The sequence below is a fragment of the Patiria miniata genome, unplaced genomic scaffold (genome assembly GCF_015706575.1).
Source record: "Patiria miniata isolate m_02_andy unplaced genomic scaffold, ASM1570657v1 HiC_scaffold_13, whole genome shotgun sequence".
Taxonomy (NCBI): domain Eukaryota; kingdom Metazoa; phylum Echinodermata; class Asteroidea; order Valvatida; family Asterinidae; genus Patiria; species Patiria miniata.
The window spans coordinates 17860114-17880330 of record NW_024037051.1 but is presented as its reverse complement, the minus strand read 5'-3'; the positions used below and the strand labels follow the sequence as shown (position 1 = coordinate 17880330).

The window sequence follows — 20217 nt, the reverse complement described above, 5'->3', positions numbered from 1 at the left end:
ACTCCTTGGTAGTGAACATCTGGGTTGAAAAAAGTGAGTTTTGGACTTGTGGTCGTTTGTTTCATGCTCTAGTGATTTCCGCATGAATGAGCAAACAATTTGGTCCTGGGGAGAGCCAAGTCAATAAACAATGTGGTAATGAAAAGGTTAAACAGAGTGATTAATACCTACCAAGCACATATTTATTCCAATTCATAATTGGACCAAAATTCACACTAGAGCCTCTTAACCTGAGTTGAACTCAACCCTGGGTGAACCCAGTGCCGCCCCAGGTTGAGTGTTTTATTTTCCAACCCCACGTTCAACCCTGCATAGTTTCACGCTTGTTTCGTGCAAACCAAGCTTAATATTTTGCTCGGTAACTACTGTTTTGAACCCCACTGAGAGTTTCAACTCGGGTTGAAAATGTCAACCCTGGTCTCGAGCAGGGTTGAGTTCAACCCTGGGCGACATCAATCTCAGGGTTGACGCGGGGTTGGTGCAGGGTTGAACATTTTCAAGTGTTTAACGCTGCATGTTTTCACCCCTGTGTCAACCCCGCGTCAACCCTGAGATTTGTCTAGTGTGAAAAGGCCTTATGTTGAATTCCGGTTCAACACTGGGTTTTTGGACATGTATGTAAAGGCCCTTGTGACTGTTCAGTTTTTGAATTATTGTCTGCAGGTCGTGACATTAATCTGGACGTGCAGCGCGTTCAGGGCTATCGCTTCTTCTGCAACAAGTTGTGGAACGCCACCAAGTTTGCCCTGAAGGCAATAGGGGACGACTTCACACCGCTTGCTGAATTCAAGGTAAGGAAGGCATTCCCAGGCAAAAAACAACATGCTTCTCAAAAGCCAGTTCATTGACAACTGATGGGGCTACCCTGGTAAAATAACACGAAATAAGTAAATGAGTAAATAAATAAAAATTATATTCCTGCTCTGAAGCAAAATTGTGAGATAAAGATTTTATCCTGCTATTATTTCAGAACTCTGTATGTTTAAATGAATAAAACACTTATTAGTCTCTTCTTGTTTGTGGATTTTTGAATAAAAAAATAAAAATTAGCTGTGCATAAAGATTGATATGCATGTAAACACTTTTCAAAGTTAGAAGCTTTTTTTTACAACTTCAACTATAATTAAGTCTTAAAAATACAGTTGAATTTTAAAATACATTCTCCTGCGAGCCACACCCAAAAGCTTGATCGTGCTATCTTTTTTAACATTTCTATTATCAGAGCTGTTGTGTTTTCATTGGAGAGGCATTCAGATAGCCATACTTTGCCCAGTGTACCTCTTACCAACCCAACTGCCTTAAGGGCCCCTTTGTTTTTCGACTAGGATTTCAAACCTCCAACTTCTGCATATCTGCACTGTTGCTACATGTATGCCCAATCAAAGCAAGACACTAAACCCCCCCAAATACTTGCAAATACATTTTTTTTGGGGGGGGGGTGGGAGAGGAGGGTCTAGGTACGCTGGTAATTGATCTTTTTCATCACTCTAAGTTGAGTTAACATTTAAAAGATGAGCTCAATCACTCATAATCTTTCCTCTTTTGACAGTTGAGTGGTTCCGAGACTCACATGGACCGCTGGATTCTCAGCAAGCTAGCTGGCACTGTCAAAGTCTGTGAGGACGGCTGGCCGACCTATGACTTCCCCGGCATCACCACACGCATCCATGCATTCTGGCTGTATGATCTATGCGACGTCTACTTGGTAAAAATAATAATTTGTGTTTGTGTGTGTGTGTGTTTTCATTTTAAGAACATTTTAAAAGAAGCGTCCGTCATTTGTAATGCTGCATGCTCGTTTGATGCAACAAAAGTGCTCAAAACCTAAAGAAGGGTGCTAAACAACTAACCTGATGAAGTTTTAGCTCAGTGAATGCTGTATATTCCGAGAAAACAATATTCTAGGATCTCAATTTCAAATCAAAAGTTGCTGGGTCATGTTTTGAATTGGGCCTGAATTCAGCGTCCGAGACATGTTCTCACTGAGCTGATTGTAGCTAAGCGATGTCGCGCACCGAACTGTCGAATTATAGCAACTGCGCGCGTGCGTGTGTGCGTCGTGTCAACGCTTGCATGAGCTTCGGTGAATAAACAAACACACTACTAACAGAAAATGTCCAACTTTTGTTGGGAGAAACTTTCTTTCATTCATTTCTTTAAAACAACAGCTTGCAAGAAATAATTTAAAGGGAGTTTAGTTCCATTACTATCTCTAAACCAAGTATGCTTTTCAACAATAAATACGTCAAGTACTTTTTGGATAGCTGCAAATGATGTACCTTTAATAGCCTTCCCAGAAACCTTGGCCTGGGTAAAGTCAATGCTTTACAGCTGATTTCCAAAAAATCAACATTTTTCTAAACCAACTTTTCTGCTGACATCCAGGAGTCCATCAAGCCCGTCTTACGCGGCTCTGACACCGCGGCCCTGGCCACCACCCGCCAGGTCCTGTACACCTGCCTGGACGTTGCCCTGCGCCTCATCTCTCCCTTCATGCCTTTCCTGACCGAGGAGTTGTTCCAGCGGTTACCGCGCAGGACCGCGAACGAGCCGCTCAGTATATGCGTCACACCCTACCCTGAGACATGCGAGGTATTGTTTCTATTTCTCAATTTTATTTTCTCGAGTTGAACAGAGAAATTGACTAGAGCGAGGTTTGAACCCGCGACATCTGGATTGTCATTCCGGCGCCCTAGCAAGTGAGCTATCCAGCCCTGTTAGCTCAGTTGGTGGGGTGTCGGAATGGTAATCCGTAGGTTGCAGGTTCAAACAACCACTCTAGTCAATTACCCTGTTCAACATTAGAATTATTAGAATGCACCTAGTTTATTTGATAATTTACATTTCTTCTTAATTTCTTTTGTCGTCATTATGATAGCTTTTGATAGTCTAACACACACTAGTAAATGATTTTGAAAGGCATATTGCTTTTTATGGCCTTTGTTCACTTCTAATAACAGCACTCAAAATCCGAAGAAGAACGTTGAAAACCAATCCCGTTTAACTTTCAGCTCAGTAGATATTACACTTTTCAAGAAAACAGTGGAAAAAATGCACAAGCTTTTGATCACAAAGAATGATCTTTGTCTGTAGTACTCTTTATTTCCCAAAAAAAACCAGTCAATTGACTGATCGTTGGAAATCACCTATATTTCTTGATGTCTTCTAAACGACAGCAAGCCAGATTGAAACATTAAGATGGTTTATTACCAGTACAATCTTTAATCCAAGTAAGCTTTTTGATAATAATTCAGTAGGTTACTTTGGTGATAAATGCTAATAATCCTATACGTCTTTGAAGTTATTCTTTGGTATCGTCTACGTTGATTTTTTCTCCCAGCATCCATGGTACAGTGAGCAGATCGAGGCGGAGGTTTCTCTGGTCCAAGACATCGTTGGTAAAGCCAGGTCCATGAGAGCCGACTACAACCTGACCAAGCAGAAGGCCGACAGTAAGTTGGGTTTGCTCCGCTGGTAGATTGACTTTGGGTCCGTCTTTCCCTCGTTTGATAGCTGCTGTTATAAAATCTTATCTACAGAACCAGTCGCAGGACTGGCTGAGAGCGTGTCACAATATTCAAGGTCTTTTACTTTTTCACACCTCCAAAAAAAAATATACCATGGCAGCCTCACTCTGAAAAGTAGTATAAATTGTTGCATAAACATAGCAACTGAATATCTGTGTGTAGACACAGGTGTGTGGGCTGTTTCTTGATGATAAGTATATGTCTATCTAACACACCCAAAAAGAATATGCCATGTTAGCCTTGCTCTCAAAAGTTGTATATTGCACCAACCCAGCAACTGAATGATTGTGTGCATGCACAGGTGTGCTGGTAGTCTTGGCCCAAGACGTCAGTGATTGATAGCGATTGTCGCATTGTTGTTGCAAATCTCGTTAGCGATTCTTGATCAACGCACGTGGCGTGTTTGTTTACAACCATCGCGCGAGCGTACGTGACTGACTATAAACCATTTCCTGATCCCTGATTGGTTCCCTTGTAAAGCCTGGGGAGAAAATAAAGAAAAAGTTACTCGGCTACTACATGTACAAGTTTCCCGAGAAGTTAATGCGAGCAGGCGCTGTTCTAATCAAGCCGTTAGATATACACAATCCACTATCAATCACCTTGTTGGTCGCTGAGTGATGATTGATGTCACAGGTGACATGGTCAATATTTTAAGCCATTTGCACCTGTACTACAATGTATTACAATGTACTTATTCACTGAGGAGTACTTAAACTCATTGAGTGCTAAGGCTATCTTGGTTGACTTTGGGTGTTACAGGGAGTGAGAGACAGGGTGGTTTGGGGCAGTACAGGGACTGATAGGCTAAACTTACATGTACCATTTTGCCCCATTAAGGCTCACAAAACTGACAGTTGTGTACTCTGTGTTGCCAAAATTTCGGGCCACGTGAATTTTTTCTGTGTAAATGAGTTGGGGTGCTGTGGTCCAATGGTTACGGTGTTCGACTCGTGTGCTGTGGTACACGGGTTCGAATCCTGGCCGTGGGAACATGGTGCTTGTGCTCTTGAGCAAGGCACTTTACCACTATTGCTTCGTCCTTCGGATGGGATGTAAAGCCATAGGTCCCGTGTGTTGTGTAATGCACGTTAAAGAACCCAGTAACACTTGTCGCTAAGAGAAGGGGTTCGCCCCGGTGTTTCTGGCAGTGGCCGCAGCACCTTGCCACACCTCTAGTTAAAATTCCCTAGATGGAATATTTCGGAGGACCACCAACCAAGCAAACCAAGCAAGTTGGAATTGAATTGAGTTGAGGAGGGCATCCTTGCAATGTGTACATCAACTGTGGCTGCCGTGGAGACTGTACAGTAAAGTAACGGCATTATTTTTGTAGCCCAAGTTGCCACTCCCATGCAAAGCTTCCAAAGCAGCATTGATGTTAAATGCAACAGAAAGCAACAGAGTCCCATGCCGTGTTGCATCTTGTTGCATTTAGCAGGGTAACTGCTCATATTGCCAAAGCTGATACCACAGATTCCACTGTTGCAATTTGTTGCATTTAGCAGGGTATTAACTGCATACTGCCAAGGCTGGTGTGTACCGAATTCACTATACAATGGAACAGTCTACTGTTGCTTTTAGCAGGGTTTTTCATTTCAGTTGTGTAGCATTCTATAGCAGGGTGCCAAGAGAAAACCAGATTTGCGTTAATTCCAGGGTTAATTCCAAAGCATTGTTAAACAAGAGTTAAATTTGCAACTAAAAATTATATTTCCAATTTCAGTGTACCTGCGGTGTACAGACCAAGCAGTCGCCGATACGCTCAGCCTCTATGAGAGCCTTATTTCGACACTCTCATCGGCGTCGGCTGTTCATTGCCTGGTTGGAACAGCGCCCCCTAGTGGCTGCGCCATGGCAACCGTCTCGGACAAATGCGAAGTGCACCTTCTACTCAAGGTAACGGAGACTGTTGTCAGTTGACCAAATTCGTTTAGCCGGTAAAGCACCAATTGTCAAGTTTTAGTTGTACTGTCCACAGCGCTAAGTTTGACAGGGCCAACCGGGTGGCGGAAGATTTACATTGTTAGTTTAAAGGTATTATACAACATTTGCAACTACCAAATTATTATGAAATACCTCACTTGACTGTAAGTGAATAATAGTCTCATGCATCCTGTGAAATCATGGCACCTGGTGCGCTGTCATTTTCTAGAAAAGTAGAATTTTTGTATGAATTTCAAACGATGGGAAAAACCAGACTTTTTTTAAGTACTGCCCCAATTTATCATATTCATATTTTGTTTGCAATGGGTTACACCTCTACAAATGGATGCAAGCCAGCTAGTCTGGTTCCCTGACCTGGCATTCCATAGACGTCTATAAATTGCTCCGTTTCCTCTGAAGTAGGGTCAGGGAACCAGACTACAAGAACATCATCTTGTTTTTGGTTTTTCCACGATCTATGAACACAAACTTTAAACAGGTCAGTCTACCAATATTTGCTATGAACTACTAACTCCCAAATCAATTCATTTCTGAAAATTTCAGCAAAAGCAAATCTTGTATATTACCTTGAAGAATGTTCACAATCACTTGTGGTAATTATGTTCTTTTTTTTTACAAAATTAAGTCCAATGGTAACGCTACACACGATGTATCCACAGACTACTCTGATATTGTAGTCTCCACAATGCACAATGCAAAGCCTCAAAATCATATTATACAAATATTGAGTGGCTCAGAGTGAAATGGGAGGAATATTATCGCAAGGTAAAATCTGGACTTTTCCATTTCACAAGGTGAAGCTGAGTGAACTGGAAAAGTCCAGATTTTATCGAGCGATAATATTCCTCCCATTTCACAATTTAAAGCCACTCGATATTTGTTTTACATGACTGACATATAGATCCTTGATATTTGAACTTTTATTTCAATACAAAATTGGTGGAAAATGTACTTCTCTCTTCCAAACCACCCCTTCACGAAAATGTTTGAACCGAACTCTGTAGCGCTGGCTCTTTGGAACAATACGCACTACGCGCAATGCTTACCGCGTACACCAGCATGCATTTGCACACAAATACCGCGTCATGGAACAAGAGTGATCCTAACTGTTGAATAGTATTTCCCATTCCCCATGGGCGAATGGGACTTTTTGAGCCCCGGCGTGAATGGGAGCAATAATGAATGTCGCGTGATGTGAGTTCCACCAATCAAATGACAAGGATCTGTATGTAAGTTAAATATAATTAGTACTGTTTCGAGCCCTGGGATATGTTGGATTTTTCTCTGATTTTCAGGGCTTGGTTGATACTGAGAAGGAGATCAGCAAGCTTGCCCAGCGAATTGAGAAACTGGAGGTCCAGCGCAACAAGCTCCAACAGGCCACGATGGTACCAGACTATGCCACTAAGGTCCCTCAGGCTGTACAAGACAGCAATAAGGAAAAGGTAGGTGTGATTGTAACATGAGGGGCGGAGACTGGGAAGTGGAATGTGGGGGTAAAACATTAATAGTGCTTTTCACTTATGATAGTGATCGATGGTCTACCACTAACATAAACATAAGCTACGTGCTATGCACCCATGCGTATTGCACGAAGCATGAATAGTGACCTCACACGGCTGGGATACAATATGCAAATCACTTGGTGCCTAACAAACGCCTTGGAACAGCGGTCTATCTTTTTTGGGCAATTTTCGTGATTTTGTTGCTGGATTTATATCAATTTAGATTTGGTCTGCTGGCTCCAAACTTTTTGGAAAGTGCAGCCACACTGTCTAGCTCTCTAACCATGTAAATTATGAGCCTCCACCACCAAGTTCTGAATAATAATTTCATCTTTATTCGCATATGAAGTTGTCCCTGCAAATCCAGCGACAAAATACAGACAAACATAAGCACAGGTGTATGTTTGTTCCCAGGTATTCGTTCGGCATCAACTGATTTGCATATTGTAGCCTAGCCACATGTGGTTGCTTTTCCTGCTTCGTACTGTGCATAACGTGCAGTTACAGTTATGTAATAGCTGTCGACTATCGATCATCGGACACTATATTGCCTTGATCTAGGCAACTAGTGAGCATACCTGATTTCTACATGATTTTGTCAACCCTCTCAGTAAAAGTGTACTTATAGGTAATAAGGCTAAAGTTGCATGTGTATGGTCCACGCTCTAAAACAAACTTTTTGGACAGAATTTCATACAAGGCCACCACTCATATTCCTTAATATGACCTGAAAAGTACCCAAAGTTGTTAATCCGATGAAGAAACACTATTTTAGGAGTGCAAAAATTCTTTGATAATGCTTATTCTTTGTCTGTCATTGCCCATAGACTTTGTGCAGGAGGTGCGAGTGGTGGCTTTGTGTGGAATTTTTCCAACTTTTTTTATGACACTGTAAATAATGTTGCCCAGAAAAAGTTGTCAAAGAGAAATTGTTGTTAAATAGTCAGGCACTTTAATCAATCTTCAACCAAAGCAAACTACTATATAATGACTACAATTAATAAACCTGCTCTATTAAAGTCAATACCACATACATAACAACAAGTAAAGCAAAAACTGCAAGTATGGATAAAAAGAACAGAATGAAGAGAGGCCCCTCAAATAAAGAGAACACTTTCCCCTGTCTGCTCTGGTAGCTTTAAACTGAGTTGTTTTCACATGCATATTTGTGTTTGAATGTTTTTGGCAACTATACATGTTTACAAAAAAAAAGGGGGCTACATGTCTTCAAAAGCATGGGAGTTTGTACTCTAAAATAGCACATTAAATACCACATGTAATTGAAATTAAGTCAATAAACAAGACTCGATGTGGTTTTGAAGTACGCCAATGGGTTAAGCAAAACTAAATTTTGTTTTCAGTGATCAAATGGTAAATGACAATTGGCTCAATCTAATAATTTGGGTTCCACTTTTTTTCCTGTCCCTGTCAAAATTACATCTGTCATTTAAGATTGTCTAATGTTGAATGCACTCCTTGACGCAGTCGTCCTCCAAGAGTGATTATTAACAGCAAATAACCAAACAAATAAAAACATAGTTTAAAGTCATTATTAATGTTACTCGACTGGCAAATTACAAAGTTAGTTCAGAGGTAACTTGGAGAGAAAGATGGTCACACTTTGTTCCTGAATTTCATAGAATGACCCAAAGATGTATTATACATATATGATTATGTTTTGGGTACCATACATTTTGATACAGCAAAACTAAAAACAATATTCTGGTTCTTTTTTTGTTTGTTTTTATTTTAACATAGATGAGTCAAACAGAGAACGAAGTCCAGAAGCTCCAAGATGCAATGGAGATGTTCAGAAAGGTCAGCGGGGATAATTGACCTTTATCCTTGGAACTTTTGGATATTTTCCAGCCTCATCAAGCACGTGCAAGACTCACCCGTCACATTAGTTAATTGCAAACTGCAAATCTAAGATAGTTTCTGAGTGTAATAAAACTGTAAACCAGAAAATTATCATGTGACAATTACGCACAATGCAATATACAATACGAATGTTATTGGGAGTCACTATAAGATCGCAGTAAGTTTTCGATGATATCTTACATACCATATTTGTCACATTTTGGTTTGTGCTCTCTTCTGTTTTCTTTCTGACTTTGTTTCTTTATTATTAAACTTTCTTTTCCCTGACATCCATTTTTGGTCCCTCTCCAGTTTCTTTTTATTTACACAATGATTTTTGGAAAAGCAGCCATGATCTTAATTCCCTTTTTTTTTTTTTTAATTGATCACAATTTTTTTTTTGAGGGTGACAGTAGTCCTTCATTGTAATGATAATATTCACTATTCTTTGGGACTAACTTTTGAAATCTTAAATATATACAACTGCACACAGTTTTAACTTGTGCAAAGATGTAATAGATATTTCTATTTATGGTGGTGTTTCGTTGTACTTATGCAGGATACTAAAGAAAAGCTGAAGGTTTTTGATATTATGATATACTTGCCAACACTTTCAAAGTGTATGCTACTGTTAACTAAATCTTACAACTACACACAACATGGTATAGTTCAGCCTGCAACTAAGTGTCTGGTTTAAAAGCAACAGGGGCTCATATGTTCAGCTTTCTGAATGAAACAAAAGTAACAGAACATCTTACAATAGACTCATTGTCCAGCCATTAAAAAAAGGTTAAATTGCACAATTTCCACGAGAACAATAATTTGGAATAGTTTGCCATGTTTATCAAAAATGATCTGAAAAAAATATTAAAATAAAAATGTTACAATAAGGGAAATTTATAGAAGTAACACGCATTACTCTCTGTTGAATTTTCAATATTTTTTAACTGCTGAAAAATCATGGGTTTGTTGGTGCAAACATCTCATTAATCTCTAAAGTTGAATAAATTGTATCTGCAGGAACACTACCTTGAGTGTGTTTGTCAGTTGTATGTGTCGGCGCTCATTGAGAACGTGAATATTATGTACTCTGCAAAGGTCTGCAATCAAAACATAGCCTACTATAATGATCCCATGTATTCATGCGTAGACAAATATGCCCAAATAAAGGGAATGGCAAATACTTTGAGTATAGATTGTTACAAAATGTTGTCCTATGTTTTTTATACTCTCCTTTTAATGTTCCTTTCAAATGTCCCCCCCCCCCCACCACCCCGCGCTGCCCCAGGTCCGATGTCGGGATATGGTCACGTTTTTCATGCCCCAGGAAGGGATTACATTGTTACCACTGGCGTACTACATGGAAATGCAATTACTAGTGAGCCCCACAGATGTACATGTGTATGTCGGGGATTGTCACTTAAATTTTGCCCCAGGGGTGGGGATTTTGTCACTTCAAAAGTGACAATCCCCACGTCTTGGGTGGGGCAGCCCGGGGGGTGGGGGGGGGGGTGGGGAAACAATTGATAGGCACATAACCCTAAAAGGGCCGAGGCGGAAGCTGTGAGATGTTCAAAATAACCCGGCCCTTTTAGGGTTAAATAAATCATATTTTTTTTGGAAATACTTGTCAAAAAAGACACAGCAGCTCTACTTCTTACACTATACATTTAAATCAATTTTTTTCCGGTCTTGTATTGAAAAAATCTTGCACTTTAGAGAAGTCTTGTATTTTATAAAAGCCTAGAAACAATGTGGCAATGCAACCTGCCTTATATTACTCTTGGTTCAAGACTGGATTCTAATCCCCTATTTTGCAGCCAGTTCGGTGACAAACACGGTTAATTTGCCGCGGCGATGGAGGTCTCTCAGCAAGATGAATCAAATCCACTCTTGGCAATTTTGGCAGCGCTATACCCAGGACATTCCGAGCATACCTCACACGCTCTGCATTGATGACGTGAGTACAGCGTGTGTGACAGAAGTTTCCTTCTGGGTAGTGCGCTGCCACTACTCCTGCCGAGACTGGATTTGATTCTCGACTAATTGGTAGGGACCGGCTGTATAAGGGAATAAAATCCAAATCAAGTCTCATTTGGACCAAGACTAGCATTACAAAGTTGATAATACAATTTAAATGAACTACAACAAATGAAAGGCTTTCATTTTGTCATTGTTCACCCCTGTGACCTTACTCTGGTGAATTGATTACAAGTGTCTCCTTAATTCTTATCCTTATTCTTATTGGACATTAGAATGTACTCTGTGGTACAATTTAACAGAGGTGGTATCGGCTACAGCAAGCTTCGTCCCATCTGCCGTGAATGCGATACCGCATGGTCTGTACAGACCCTTCACAATGCAGCAAAGAAAAGCCCCATTTTCATCATATTGGTGGATATGACCGGTATTGTTATTTTTGCCATGCAATGCTACATAAATGCCTAATCTATCACAGCACACGCCTTTGCACTGTATTTTTTCCTCGCCATCGATGGTTGGCTTGATGGTGAATAGTTTATCGCCTTTGTCATCCACCGAAACCACTTCTGCTTTTTCTACATCGCTCGCAACAAACCTATCATCCACGTCAACAGCCAGATATGACGGTGCTATTTCCAGTGGTATGGTTCGTATGACTGAACAATTATTGGCGTTGTGTTCAGTCAACACTTTCCTCTTGATATCACCGACAACGATGTTACCATCATTTCTGACTGCTACGGACACTGGTATAGCAAAATTATACGGAAGCCCTGGCAGTATTTCTTTAATTTGTCTTTTAAGGTAGTCGGGCCAAGTCTGTGCCGTAGAAAACTTACCAGACACAACCTCGTTGTCTCTATTGTGAATTTTGACGTTGCTAGTGCCGTCAGCAATAACCAACTGGTTGCGTGCCGCAGCAATGCCCAAGTGTTTTGAAGCTAGACATTAGAGCAAATTATTATAAAGAGCTTTAAAATTAACCACAGATGTAAAAGCCTTGGTTAAGGCTCTCGTGGTTATTCGTCCCGCGGTAATCAATCGCCAGTGCATGTAAAATACAGCACGAACAGCGACCTCATGCGGCCACTATTTTATGCAAATCAGTTGGACCCGTTCGAGAGCCTTGGTTCAATCGTCCATGTGAGGTTTTGGGGGTGGTACTCATAATGCTAATAGCCTGCTGACCTTAAATGTCGTTTTGTTATTGGTCGATCGTTGCGTGGAAACTTGCATAGCGTTGAAACGTGGCACCGTACATGCTGCATATAGTCTGGTTCCCAGACCAAAAGATTCTGACTATTCCTGATGAATCTTAGGTCCGGTAACCGCTGGCAATACATTGTACTACAATTTAGATCACGTGACTAAAACGGGAGGAATTCCTCCTCTTTTCCGAAAGTGTCCGAAGTTTGCCGAATTCATTTCGTCGACAATCAGATAGCGCCCGAGTATTTCCGAGTATAATATAGGTTTAATTAACTGCTAATTGCTTATTAAATACTTTTTTAAATGAGTTGATAATTAATATTCATTGCTTTCATTTAGAAAAGTTGAAATTCAACGACAATTTTGTGCATCAAATATGCTCGGATCGTACGGGCGAACTTTTTGCAGCGTCATGTACTACATGTATTTTGAAGCATAGCGCGCGAGTATATGCCGCCGATTGATTGCCGCGTATACGGACGAATAACGACGAGAGCCTTGGCCAATGCTAGATCTTATCCAGCAGGCACAGGTAGTTCAAACTAATTGTTGTGCTTATTAAAAGCTATAATAAAGCGATGTCGGAAAATATATTTATCAACTGCTGGCTGCAGCTTATTATGTGATGTTGTGACAACCTCAAAACTAGTTTTGGGAGCACATACTTTACTGAATGCAAAAAGGCCATTCATTTGTTTGTTTTGGAAACCGCTCTGATGATATTATGATTCCAACTTCATTTGTCATAATATATTGTACTAACCCTATAGAATATTCTTTTTCCTCCAATCACTTCTTGGTTTCTTAATGGTATTAACAAAGCAATAGCCCCCAAAACAGCCCATCGGACAGACAAACTAAATACACGGCAACTTACCATTGTCAATTGTAGATTTAATTGTTCTCTTGTGTTTGCCTTCTATGTTGAATATGATCACTTGGCTGGTTGATTGTTGCAGAGGCAAGATGTTGGGATGAAACTCTGCCACAGCGATCTCATCAACCTGAGTCGCAACAATGCCACAAGCTGACTTCAGTTTGATTCGGCCGAGTAATCCTCCTTCGTGAAATTCTGTAAATTCGTCCCATAGTTCCCACAGGACATCCGGATGTAACTTGCCAATATTTATTTGGTCACTCTGCTTGAACTTAAGGGCACACCTCTGATGAAAGTTGTGATCAGTCTGTGGAGGCTTTTCATTGGCCAGTGACTGAATACTCTTTCTGAAAGTAGGAAAGAGTGTCAACAGTTGACTATCTGTTGCTGCGCTCTCAAATTTTGTGGCCGTATCCAGTGAATATCTCGCCCTTTGCATCATCATGGTCACTGTCCTCTCGTGTCTGTTTAATGGTTTGTAGTGATTGTTTTCTGCCAGTCTGATTTGGTCAATTAATTCGTTCTCTTGAGTTAAAATCGCGTTTCTTACCATGGCTGCTCTGTCTTTGACATCCTGTATTGTGTTTTCTATGTTGTTTGTTATCTCCTGCTTATCTTGAGATGTGATTACTGATGATCTTTCAAGACCATCTATGTGTCGTGCAACAGCTGGAAATAGATCTTTTAGTGATTGTCTGCATTTGACTGAAGCTGTCACCGAGTCGAAGTAGTTGTGTTGTGGTTTAGAGTGGTCTTTGATGGTACAATCTTGGCAGATGAACTCTTCACAGGTCTCGCAGTAGAAGTTCCTTTCCTTCCCGCTGTGCTGTCGACAAGACCCATGATCTTCTGATTTCAAAAGTGCCACCTTTCCCTGATGAATTTCTTCCAAAGTGGAAACTGTGTGGCTGGATGATGTTGCAATCCTGGCGTGTATTTTTTTGCAATTACTGCAGATCATCTGCTCACAGTTCCAACAGATATTCACCGCCTCATTTTCGTCATCACATATCTCGCATAGAGGCACTTCCGATTCACCTGTGAATGAACGTGCATTTTCTACTTTTTCCTGTAGTGATGTCTCGACTTTACCGCTAAGATAACAGTTTGTTGTGAGACCCTGAATGCCCTGATCAGGAACTTGCATCTCTTGCTGGCATTCAGGACATGGAATACGTGCTGCACCTTCGTGCTTGTTAAAGTAGTATTTCTCCAGACAACTCTCACAAAAGCTGTGCAGGCAGTCCAGTATCTTGGGCTCCCTGTATCTACTCTGACAGATGCTGCATATAAGATTATTTTTGCCCATTTGGTCCGGAGAAGTGGTTAATGCTGTTCCAGTCGCCATTTATATCTGAACAAAAGAAGTGAAGAATGTACAAAACATTTACAATAGCAATTAGATAGATCAAACGACAATCAAGTGAACCTCAATAAAGTCTATACAGATTTGAATAAGATCCATCGCCTTAATAAGTGTATTGGTTAATCATGTACATACAAACTTTCCACCTTGCGCAGCAGAGGTAATCTCAGTATCCACTGGTCAGATCTTATGAGTTGACTGAATACTCTGCACATCAGAGTGCATTTTTTCTACCAATGTATCAAGTGGCTCAAACTGATCATACGAACGGTAAGTAGTGACGCGTCATCATGTACACGTAGACGTTGCTTCATGACGACACTGCGTGCCTGCCAGTGCTGGTTTAATTATCATCTCAACATCTGAACATTGAAACGTAAATAAAGCCCACCCTGCATGGGAAGGCAGGTGTAGCGTGAATATCCGACTCCATGAAATATGGACTCATTGGTAGTTCTGCGCACGCGTGAGTACGATACTATGCTATTTTTAGGATCATTTCGGGAGAGTGACCTGTCACGTGCGAGGGATCAACCAATAATAGGGAAATAGGGGTCCGATGTTCATAGGAGTCAAATTTCCTGTGACACCGGTACCGAACACGGATAATGTCAATAACCAGAGGTCGATCAAGTTGAATTAGGAAATTCAGCCTTTTTTTTTTTGGCGGTCCAGACAGTGAATCATGATGCAACAATTACCTGCTGCATGTATGGTGTCTATACATACAATCACTACCTATGCGGGAGGTAGTGCAGGTACTGGTGCTTGTAAAAAAAAGAAAAAGAAAAAAAAGTGCGTAACAAAAAATCACCAAGAACGCAGAGTGCTTTTCGTTTGAATTCTCATCACGTTGCTCACACTTAATTGCTATTCTACGCTCATCATAACATGGTATAGGCCTAGATCTCCTGCAGTCCGATTTTAGCCGGGTGTTGTTCTTAAACGGTCTTGGTTAAGACACTAAACTTAGCCCATTGCAATAAGCTGGTCTTTACTAAGCCCGCTTAGAGTAATGATTCACAAACAAACATTCCATGGTTACGGGCGAATACTGGAGAGACTGCACGATTTTTTTTAAGGTTTGTGTGAATCAATCATGCAAAATCAAATCTGTCAATTCCGACATTTTATGTTGAGAAAATTGTATTTGCAGTACAACTCAGTGTCATTACATTTTTCCAGAAGATCTCTTCTATCCCAGGGAATGTTCCCTCCAAGCAGTGTTCTGCTATTTTAAGATTATCAAACGCTCACCAACTGGAAAAAAAAAACATTTTGGGAAAGAGTAATTCAACACACCAGTGAATTCCAAAAATCCCAACTATAGACCATTTTAAGCAAGCCCTACCCAGGCTAACTATTTTAAGACTTAATACTTAGACCGTGTCATTGCAATGGTCTTACTTATAGACTGACAGCCAAAGCTTTTAGACCGTCTAAGACCGGTTATTGCAATCCGCCCATGAAGTATTTTACAAAGACCATAGTCAGTGGGCTTGTTGGGCCAATATGCATTTGTGGGTACATTCTTTGAAACTCTCAATTAGAACAAAATTGGTTTTACTGGTAAGGCTGAATTTCTTGATCCATTTTCTGATATGAATTGTATTTTTCCCCCGCAAATTAACTCCACTATGTCCACTAAATGCATATCTTTAAAATTGTTTATTTTCCTTTTTTCAATTACTTTTTTTTCGGGGCTGGGGTTATTCAATGCATGTCTTTCTCTTGCTCAAATGAATGTGATAACGTTTACGTTAATGTAATCCTTTTTTTTTTATTTAAGTTGCCAGCTGTTGGTGTTGATAAATCAAACGTAACAAACACACATTTTTTTTTCTCAGATGGTACTACTCCAAGCCGACACTCATATAGCTCAATAGAAAATGAAGTAATCAATTAGAACAACCGCACCATATAAAAGTATTATAATAATGATTGGGTTTACTGATAACTTACTGATAAGGCCATTTTATTGCAAAATTGTATGATTAATATTATTATTATTATTTTCTGTTGTAGGGTACCATGGGAAATCCGAAAATGCTGCTCTTAAGTTGCACAGCCGGTATTTTTGCCTTCCATCTCCCAAAAAGTGATATTTGTGAGAAACAGCTAAAACCATATTTTCGGCCACTGCTCTCTCAAACATGGTCCCATCGTGACCTGTTTGCACTTTTTACCATCTTGATAGGATGGGTAAACACGACAAAAATATGATTGGTCCCAAGTTTATACGCATTCGTGTTCCCAGGGGGTATATTATTTGCTTCCACCTCTCTGGAAAACGTTTTTGGGGTAGGTTTATTTGTTGTAAAATGAGGAGAAACTAAAGGAATTACTGAAAAAACATAGGTGAATGTTTTTTTTTTGCAGTGTGAGTAAAATGAGTTTTGTTCAGAGGTTTTTCTTCACTACCCAAAAACAAAGGAATTTCCACACTACGTATGCAACGTAAACATGTGTGTGTGTAGGGGGAGGGGGACTAGTAATTTTGGGGTTTTCGTGAATTTTGCCATGCTTCTCGAAGTCCTCACAACGGGCTTTTTGACAGTGTCGATAGAGTAAATTAAGTCATTCTCTTCCATCGTTACAAGGGCTCTAGTCTCGTTTGCTTTTTCCTGCATCTCTCTAGTGGCCTTTGATACCGAGTTCTTAAACATCTGCTTGGCTTTCGATGCAGCTCTTTTGTGAACATCAAGTTCCTTGATTCTTTTTCTCAGACCTGGAAGAAGAGATTCCCGGAACCCTTGGCGCACACTACAAGCCAAATTAGACTCGACACACGTATGACTGTTATGGTCACAAACAGCGCAGTATTTGCAAATCGGCACCTCACATATCTCACAATAGAACCGTTTCTTTTCTCCTCTGTGCATGTGACAGCTACTGCCAGAATTGTCATCCAGTAGTTGACTGAGCTTTTCCGGGCATGAGATCTCCTCAATCATATTTGTCAGATTAAAGTTTGTTTTCAGGCTACCGATGCCCGTCTGTGGTACCACGGTTTCCTGTCGGCACACAGGGCAAGGTATCTTTCCGGTACTCTGATATCTGCCCTTATAGTACTTTTTTAGACACTTCTCGCAGAAGCTGTGCTGACAGTCCAGAGTCTTGGGTTGACTGTATGTCTCTTGGCAGATGCTGCATGCAAGGTGATTTTTGACGAATCTATCAAACGTGGCTTTTACTGTGCTAGTGGCCATTTTGTATCTTGTACGTTGCACGCTGACCAATCAACCCTAACTCCCTAGGGGGTGTGCAAAATTATATTGAAATTGGAGGATTCAGGACTGTTAGGGTTGACATGTTTTAACATGTACGTATTTTGTTTTATAGTAAAAAAGAAATAATCTATTCCAGCTGCTGGCTGTTGATAAAATCAATAGAATATGTTTGCTTTCACCAGGTGCATCGGCAAGCCTACAATCAATAGAATATGAGGCAATCAATTGAATGAGTTGAGAACTACAACATATATTATTGTGGTGGTCTACCCTACTGTAATTCTAGGGTGGGGTCCGTCCATATAATTAAACACGGATGAAAGCTGGAGACTGGACACCATGCAATCAAGCACCTCTCGATCACTGTTTATTATGAATCTGATGCTAGGTCATATTATGGAGATAGAAATAGAAAACCCCCAAAACAAAACCCCAAGGGTCAGTCAATCCTAAATGTTATGATGTCTCATGTATGTACTGGAGTGGTGATTGTACATTCTGCACTGTGAAAATACATAGAACTACATGGTTAAGCACATGTACATGTACGCAGAAAGCTTCATTTTGTACATCACGTGTCTGCAAATAAAATGATCAAAGGAAGCTGTAAGGTGGATCTATATAATCTTGGCTTAATAAATACTCACTTCCTGGAACTTTAATCCCCAAAAATTGTACTATTCTGTCTCATTTCAGGATGCAGGGTTGACACTCCAGAGTTCCTGACATTAGCGTACGGTATTCTCCTACATGTGTCCGAATTTCTCATCGCCCACACTACGCAAAAATATCCCTCCGCACGCAATAGCGGTGGCATAGAGAAAAAGCTCCCACGACAAACACCCCATACATAACGGCGGTGTCCCATCATATCGGGACTCCCACAGTATTATGTTGATCATGATTGGACTTTCAGTCCATACCTAACTCTGTGCCTATTTTTTTCCCCAAAAAATATATCTTCGTTTTTGGAGATTGTGTCACACAAGGTTAATTAATACATTACAATTTCTATATTTTAAGAGGAGTTTGTTCTCTCTTCATTTCCATAATGGAAACATCAACTAGCTAGCTCAATATTTAGTTTGCACATTCTAAATGATGACGTCATCAAACCGGAAATAAGACATACTAAAGTTCATCATATTGAAATTCATCAAAATCCCCAAGGTGCCATTTTTTTCAAATTAGAACGAAATTGGTTTACTGGTAAGGCTGAATTTCTTGATCCATTTTCTGATATGAATTGCATTTTTTCCCCCGCAAATTAACTCCACTATGTCCACTAAATGCATATCTTTAATATTGTTTGTTTTCCTTTTTTCAGTTACTTTTTTTTTCGAGGCTGGGGTTATTCAATGCATGTCTTTCTCTTGCTCAAATGAATGTGATAACGTTTACGTTAATGTAATCTTTTTTTTATTTAAGTTGCCAGCTGTTGGTTGTTGATAAATCAAACGTAACAAACACACATTTTTTTTTTCAGATGGTACTAATCCAAGCCGACACTCATATAGCTCAATAGAAAATGAAGTAATCAATTAGAACAACCGCACCATATAAAAGTATTATAATAATGATTGGGTTTACTGATAACTTACTGATAAGGCCATTTTATTGCAAAATTGTATGATTAATATTATTATTATTATTATTTTCTGTTTTAGGGTACCATGGGAAATCCGAAAATGCTTTTCCTAAGTTGCACAGCCGGTATTTTTGCCTTCCATCTCCCAAAAAGTGATATTTGTGAGAAACAGCTAAAATCATATTTTCGGCCACTGCTCTCTCAAACATGGTCCCATCGTGACCTGTTTGCACTTTTTACCATCTTGATAGGATAGGTAAACACGAAAAAAATATGATTGGTCCCAAGTTTATACGCATTCGTGTTCCCAGGGAGTATATTATTTGCTTCCACCTCTCTGGAAAACATTTTTGGGTTAGGTTTATTTGTAGTAAAATGAGGAGAAACACTGGAGGAATTACTCAAAAAAAAATAGGTGAATGTTTTGTTACAGTGTGAGTAAATGAGTTTTGTTCAGAGGTTGTTCTTCACTACCCCAAAACAAAGGAATTTCCACACTACGTATGTAACGTAAACATGTGTGTGTGTAGGGGGAGGGGAACTAGTAGTTTTGGGGTTGTCCTGAATTTTGCCATGCCTCTCGAAGTCCTTACAACGGGCTTTTTCGACAGTGTCGCTAGAGTAAATTAAGTCATTCTCTTCCATCGTTACAAGGGCTCTCGTCTCTTTTGCTTATTCCTGCACCTCTCTATAGTGGCCTTTGATACCGAGTTCTTAAACATCTGCTTGGCTTTCGATGAATCTCTTTTGTTAACATAAAGTCCCTTGATTCTTTTTCTCAGACCTGGAAGAAGAGATTCCCGGAGCCCTTGACGCACACTACAAGCCAAATTAGACTCGATACACGTATGACTGTTATGGTCACGAACAGCGCAGTATTTGCAAATCGTTACCTCACATATATCACAATACAACGGTTTCATTTCTTCCATGTGCATGTGACAGCTACTGCCACAATTGTCATCCAGTAGTTGACTGAGCTTTTCCGGGCATGAGATTTCCTTAATCATTTTTGTCAGATTAAAGTTTGTTTTCAGGCTACTGATGCCCGTCGGTGGTACCACGGTTTCGTGTCGGCACACAGGGCAAGGTATCTTTCCGGTACTTTGCTTTCTGCCCTTATAG

At 40.1% G+C, this 20217-nt stretch overlaps 2 protein-coding genes across 2 annotated transcripts in view; one reads left to right on the top strand and one right to left on the bottom strand.

Moving 5' to 3' along the window:
* LOC119721438 (valine--tRNA ligase-like) overlaps positions 1 to 9867 on the top strand; it is a 28251-nt gene extending 18384 nt beyond the window's left edge. The window contains exons 17-23 of the mRNA XM_038191519.1: positions 664 to 791; positions 1550 to 1705; positions 2386 to 2592; positions 3341 to 3452; positions 5254 to 5426; positions 6770 to 6919; positions 8738 to 9867. Coding sequence (XP_038047447.1) covers positions 664 to 791; positions 1550 to 1705; positions 2386 to 2592; positions 3341 to 3452; positions 5254 to 5426; positions 6770 to 6919; positions 8738 to 8815 — 1004 coding nt within the window. The 3' untranslated portion in view covers positions 8816 to 9867. The remainder of the gene's footprint in view (positions 1 to 663; positions 792 to 1549; positions 1706 to 2385; positions 2593 to 3340; positions 3453 to 5253; positions 5427 to 6769; positions 6920 to 8737) is intronic.
* On the bottom strand, positions 9550 to 14256 carry LOC119719079 (E3 ubiquitin-protein ligase TRIM56-like). Its single transcript, XM_038188390.1, has 5 exons — positions 12909 to 14256; positions 11662 to 11763; positions 11418 to 11568; positions 10777 to 10899; positions 9550 to 9565 (listed from the first exon to the last, which is right to left on the bottom strand). The coding sequence occupies exons 1-5, from the start codon at positions 14254 to 14256 to the stop codon at positions 9550 to 9552; spliced, it is 1740 nt and encodes a 579-aa protein (XP_038044318.1).
* Positions 14257 to 20217: the final 5961 nt, after the last annotated feature.